We start from the raw sequence: 6,091 nt of genomic DNA, 5'->3' as shown, positions 1-6,091 counted from the left end.
ACCTCTCTCGGTTTATGGTATCCATCAAACTCAGGTTTCTTCGTTCAAGCCTACTCAGATGCAGACCTTGGAGGTTGTGGTTTAGACAGGAAAAGCACCACTGGAGGCTGCCAATTCCTAGACGGGAAGTTGGTTAGCTGGAAATCAAAGAAACAGACATGTGTATCTATGTCTACAGCCGAAGCAGAGTACATCGCAGCTGCCTCCTGTACATCTCAAGTGATTTGGATCCAAAGCCAGCTCCGGGACTATGGACTCAATATGAAAAAGATCCCACTATATTGTGACTCAGAAAGTGCAATTAGGATCTGTCATAACCCTGTGCAACATTCCAAGACCAAGCATATAGCACTGAGGTATCACTTCATAAAGGATCATGTGGAAGATGGGAACGTCGAAATTCACTTTGTTCGAACCACTGATCAACTGGCTGACATCTTCACCAAAGCTCTTCCTGAAGCTTCTTTCAACAAAATTCTACAAGGGCTAGGAATGATGGAATCGGAGTCAGTACCAAAGATTACTTCGCAAGATCAAAAGTTGGAAGCAAAATAGACCGAACGTTCGGGTTCGGGTCTCATGTATGCCGAAATAAACCGAACGCTCGGATTCAGGTTTTGTTTTGGTGTACCGAAATCAACCGAATGCTCGGGTTCGGTCGTATCATCTACTCTTCGCTTATCACTCAATGGTAGTTTCTTTGGTTATAAATCTGTTGTATTATTTTCTCGAATTCATTTATCTTATTATCAAAGTTCTTTTCTTTTTCAAACTTATTTTTTTTGGCACCCGAAATAGACCGAATGCTCGGGTTCGGTTCCAATTTTTTTTAAAAACCCGAAATAGACCGAACGCTCGGGTTCGATTCCAATTTTTTTCAAAGTGTTTCCATTTTTTTATGTTTTTTTTTTAAATCAAAAAAATTCCAAAAATTTTTTTTACTCTTTTGTTGTTTTCTTTTCGTTACTTCAAAAACTCCAAAAATATTTTTTTATTTATTTATTTTTATTTTTATTTTATATTTTTATGTCTTATCTTTTTGTATGTCTATTTATGGGGAAATCATTTCACTAGTTAAGTGTCCCTAGAAGCATGCTGATGTATGTGTCCAAAGCCTCACCTGATTCTGAATAATAGCCTTACTGACTTGGTACAAACAAACCTTGTCTTCCCAATTAGGCTTTTATATTTATTCTAATTAGGAGCTACCTAACTCTCTTCTCACCTGAGATAAGAGTTTTCTGCTTGGTCCCTATTTTAACAGCAGAGGTACATTGGTTTCTTTACACCATCTACACTACTTTTCTTCATCTTATTCGCTTCACACACGCACTACAAGAAAAATAGCCTTTTACGACGCGCAAACCACGACACTCATTGATTTATGTTACGCAATGGAGAGTGACGTTAAAAAGGTGTCATCTCTTCAAAAAATTTAAGGATAGAAGACACGCATTATTGCGCGCCCTTAAATTAGTGTCTAAAAAAAACACGGAGGGCACCTATAATAAATTGCGCGTCGTCTAAGGATGTCGCTTTATAATTTTTAATGGAACGCGCGTTCCATCCTTTAACAGTAGGGGGAAATGAAATTCTGAAAAAATTAAAAATCCCGCCTTCCTTTTTTTTCTCCTTTCCCTCTTGCCCAAATTATGGACGCTCCTTCCTTCCCCCTCCTGCTGCCTACTTCTTCCCTCACTTCTACCTACTGGAACCATCATATCTCCCACTCTATGTTGAAATTGTTAGAAAAAGCCCTAATTATACTCTCAAGTCTAAATACAGAAAAAATAGAAGATGGTGAAGAAGTAGCAGTAGAGGAAGTGGAGGATGAACAGTCGAAAATGGAAGGAATGGCATCAATAGCGTTGTTACTAGATGGCAGCCATACGGAGGTCAACATTCTTTTCTCCACAAATTTCTGCCCTTGGGTCATCTTTATTTCCCTAATAGCGTGCCCTAAGAGTTATAACTATTACTATGGTTTTCAGCCATTCGATGCTTCGTCTCTCCCCCATTCTCCTACACTCCTCCATCTTCTCCGAAGGTTCGCCTTCATGATTCTCTCACCCCACATTCAAGCGATTCTCTCCAAAAAATACTAGGTAAAACTTAATTTCATGATCTTGTGAACAAGAAAGTCAAGTCGTCGCCGTCTTCTTCTTCTTCTATACCATAGATATCGTTCATAGTCTCTCTCCTAAAACTGATGCCACATGGCTTTAGTTTCATACGGAACCAAACATACTGATGCTATTTGAATGCTCATGTATCATTGATTCATTGCTCTGTTGATCTTCATTTTCTATTTAGATCAGTGGAAAAGCTTCTATACATGCCTATGCATAAAACAACTATGTCAATTTGAGTATATTGCATCAGCCATGTAAACAGTTCTATTCTTTATTTTATTTTTGCATCATGTCGATTTGAGTCTATTCTTATCTTGATAGGTAAGAACTGTGAAGGTTATCAATGTTTCCTTAAGTGCTTCCGAGCAAGACATCAAGGAATTCTTTTCGTTTTCTGGTGATATTGAATATATTGAGATGAAAAGGTTATTTCCCATTTTCTTAGGGTTTTTAAACATAGGTTTTTCTTTTTCTATAAATTATTCTAAAGAAAATCCATGTCATAAACACCATTTCAGTGAGAATGAGCGAGCTCAAAATGCATTCGTCACTTTCAAGGAGCCTCAAGGTGCAGAGACTGCAGTTCTACTCTCGGTATATATAAATCTTGATTATCTTGTACACAATTCTTCACAATTTATAAGAGTACACTCTTCCACCTTCTGGTTTTGATGATTTCAGGGAGCAACTATAGTTGACCAATCTGTTACCATTGTTCTTGCACCAGAGTACACTCTCCCTCCTTTTACAACTACACTTTCAGATCAACAAAACACCGTATGTTCTTTTTGTTATTTTATCATCAAGAATGCGTGTAAATGCTTTTTTATATTATCTGATATTGATATAATGTGGTTCATAATTTAGGCAACAGGGGGGCAAGGTGTGGGAGGTGCTGAATCTGTTGTTCAAAAAGCAGAAGATGTCGTGAGCAGTATGTTGGCAAAAGGTTTCATACTGGGAAAAGATGCAGTAAACAAAGCCAAATTGTTTGATGAGAAAGTCTAGTTTACATCAACAGCTGCAGCAAAAGCAGCTACAATAGACCAGAAGATTGGTCTAACTGAGAAAATCAACCTGGGGACAACATTAGTGAATGAGAAAGTGAAAGAGATGGATCAGAAGTTTCAGGTGTCTGAAAAGACAAAAATGGCCTTTGCGACTGCAGAGCAGACTGTAAGTGTTGCGGGATCTGCCCTTATGAAGAACCGGTATGTGCTGACTGGGACCGCCTGGGTCGCCGGAGCTTTCAGCAGGGTGACGAAAGCCGCCGGAGAAGTGGGACAGAAGACCATGGAGAAGGTGGCGGTGGAAGAACAGGCGGCTGGAACGGGAACCACCAAGACTACTCATCAAGAACCACCGCCTACTTCTACACACCCTGCTACTAGTTGAACAAGAGCACCACATGATCAGGTCTTGTTGCTTCAGTCAAGTGTTAGGCTGTAGATTATGCAGGATTTATGGATTTTATTATTATGAATTTTCTATTTTTTTTTCATGGTTTTATTGGTTTAGGAGTTGATATATGACCTTTCATTTGTGATGTGAAGGCAAAGATTCAGAAGAAAGAGGGGATTCCATGGCATCAACAGATTTTGATCATTGATGGAAAGATCCTCGAGGATGGTAAGACTTTAGCAGATCATCACATCCGAATTGGATCTAGATTGGAGTTGGTTGTGAGTTTGGGAGGACCATAAAGTTGTTATGTACAATCACCCTATCATGTCCCAAGCCGATGTCTCCTACAGGTATCTACATCGATCATGATTCGAATCTTATTCGATCACTTCTCATTTCAATTGTTCTACACAAATACCTGTGTCGATTGACTTGATTTTCATTTGATCAAACATAATTGACTGATCTTTGTGTGTCCGTATTAGTTTACACCAGAGTTTCTTAGGTTTTGTTCATTCATTTCTGTATCTGATTTGGCCAAGTTTATTTTAGGTAAAATCGTGTTATTCAAAAGTGTATTCTTGTCATTTTGTTATTCTCTTCCGGCTTTTACTAATCTGGAACACACAACTAGGATGATTCAAAATCAATCAGTAACTTCAAATTACCTTCATTTATATTACACACTATTAACTTAAGCTCTGTATTTTCCTAAATTCCTATTTATTGACTGATAATTTAGCTGATTGTCAGTTGTTGAATCATATATGCAAGTTTTTGTTAAGACTTTGACAGGGAAGACAATAAAGTTGGAGGTGGAGAGCTCAAAGAACATTGATACTGTGAAGTCAAAGATTCAGGACATAGAGGGGATTCCACTGCATCAGCAAATGTCTTCTGCCTATTCTTTCCTCTAAATGGTGTACCACCATACAACATCTCATATAATAAAATACATGAAATAAAAAAAAGAATATAATAAAAAATTAGTTAAAGTATTGAAATGGGTAAAAGAAGGTAATTCAAATAAACGGTGTATATTTTAAAGAAAAATTTTAATTCATGAAAATTAATAAGCTTACCCACTGCCCACCAATCAATAGCACTGGAGTGGCCAGCTCCTGTTATGACTTCCTGAAATATCATCATAATTTCAAAGGGTAAAATAAAGAGACCATAAATAAGTGAAATTACGTAAATGCCCTTTGAGTTCTTTTCATACCAGAGGTGGTGGTGAGCCCTCCTTTTGTGTTGCTTACCTCTGCTAAAAGTGAATTGAGGCCTGAAATCCAAGTTGCAGCTCAAAATTGTTGGGTTAAGAAGGGTGGTGCATTCACCGGTGAGGTTAGGTATGTTTCAAAGTGTCATTTATCAAATTACCATCCTTTTTTTTCTAAAACTTTTCAATTTCCTATGTCTGATTTCTTCTTCTTGATTCTTACTAAATACTAAAGTTGGTTTTCTATATTTACAGTGCTGAGATGCTTGCCAATTTGGGTGTCCCTTGGGTCATCCTAGGTCACTCTGAAAGGAGAGCCCTATGGAATGAAACTAATGAGGTACCCTTTTCCTTGTGTAGATTTTACTCAGCCTGTTCAAATCAATTCACACTTTTCCTTGTGAACATCTTAATCAGTGTTGTATGCAAGTTACTGAAAAAGTTTTGTTTTCTTTTTCTTGTTTCATTCAGTTTGTTGGAGACAAGGTTGCATACGCACTATCTCAAGGTTTGAAGGTTATTGCTTGTGTTGGGGAGACTCTTGAGCAACGAGAAGCTGGAACCACCATGGAAGTTGTTGCTGCACAAACCAAAGCAATTGCTGGTAATTATTTTAAAACTAAACTTGCTTCTACTGTATGTCAAAAATCAAAAATCTTGTTTTATCTTTGATATAATAAGTAACTTGCACACAAAAGTTATGATTTTGGTGTTTAATGCAAGAAATCACAATATGCCTTTTCTATGTGATTCTGATTTTGGTAATTTTTTGTTGCAAGAGGAAAAGATGAAAAGAAAGCTCAAGCCGAAAGAGATAAGATGCTGCAAATGCAAGTGTTGCATTCTTCATTTCAATTGTTAGTATGAAACACAGAGTAGATGGGCCAATGTAAACTTCTTATCCATATAACATCTGTTTGGAGCATTAGTCTTAAAGAATTATGAAAGGCAAGATACAACTTTACTTAGTTGGAATTTGATGTAGAGAGTAGATTAGATGCAAATTTAGATATTGTAAAAAATAGAATTGTATGACATTAAATTTTATGCAATGGATTGTATTTTTTGTATATGATATTTTATTTCTATTATGAGACATTAAATGCAAATTTAATTTAAAAATTAATAAATATATAAATATTTTTTTAGAACATTTAAAATTATGATACGCAAAAATGTGTGTCATCTTCATTTATGACATGGCCTTTCTAGACAGGGGCTTCCTTGATACGCATTGCGTGTCATAACCGCACGTCGTAAATGAGCGTCGTAAATGCGCGTCATAAATGCGCGTCGTCTATAGACGACGCGCAAAAGCGCGTCGTCTCTCTTTATG

At 37.0% G+C, this 6,091-nt stretch overlaps 1 protein-coding gene and 1 pseudogene across 1 annotated transcript; both read left to right on the top strand.

The window, feature by feature from the left end:
• The first annotated feature begins 1,733 nt into the window (after nucleotides 1-1,733).
• On the top strand, nucleotides 1,734-3,576 carry LOC128133657 (binding partner of ACD11 1-like; annotated as a pseudogene).
• A 297-nt stretch (nucleotides 3,577-3,873) lies between these two features.
• LOC111895820 (triosephosphate isomerase, cytosolic) lies at nucleotides 3,874-5,484 on the top strand. Its single transcript, XM_052771167.1, has 4 exons — nucleotides 3,874-3,886; nucleotides 4,762-4,885; nucleotides 5,011-5,095; nucleotides 5,227-5,484. The coding sequence occupies exons 1-4, from the start codon at nucleotides 3,874-3,876 to the stop codon at nucleotides 5,425-5,427; spliced, it is 423 nt and encodes a 140-aa protein (XP_052627127.1). The 3' UTR covers nucleotides 5,428-5,484.
• The last annotated feature ends 607 nt before the right edge of the window (nucleotides 5,485-6,091 follow it).

Source organism: Lactuca sativa, chromosome 4 (assembly GCF_002870075.4).
Source record: "Lactuca sativa cultivar Salinas chromosome 4, Lsat_Salinas_v11, whole genome shotgun sequence".
In the NCBI taxonomy this organism is placed as follows: domain Eukaryota; kingdom Viridiplantae; phylum Streptophyta; class Magnoliopsida; order Asterales; family Asteraceae; genus Lactuca; species Lactuca sativa.
The sequence above is the reverse complement of the archived record's forward strand: the minus strand, read 5'-3'. Positions and strand labels throughout refer to the sequence as shown.

What these genes read in the sequence shown, in the direction of transcription:
- LOC111895820 (XM_052771167.1), top strand. An exon ending in GCATTCACCGGTGAGGTTAG is followed by an intron (nt 4,886 to 5,010) that starts GTATGTTTCAAA and finishes CTATATTTACAG; the next exon opens with TGCTGAGATGCTTGCCAATT. An exon ending in TATGGAATGAAACTAATGAG is followed by an intron (nt 5,096 to 5,226) that starts GTACCCTTTTCC and finishes TGTTTCATTCAG; the next exon opens with TTTGTTGGAGACAAGGTTGC.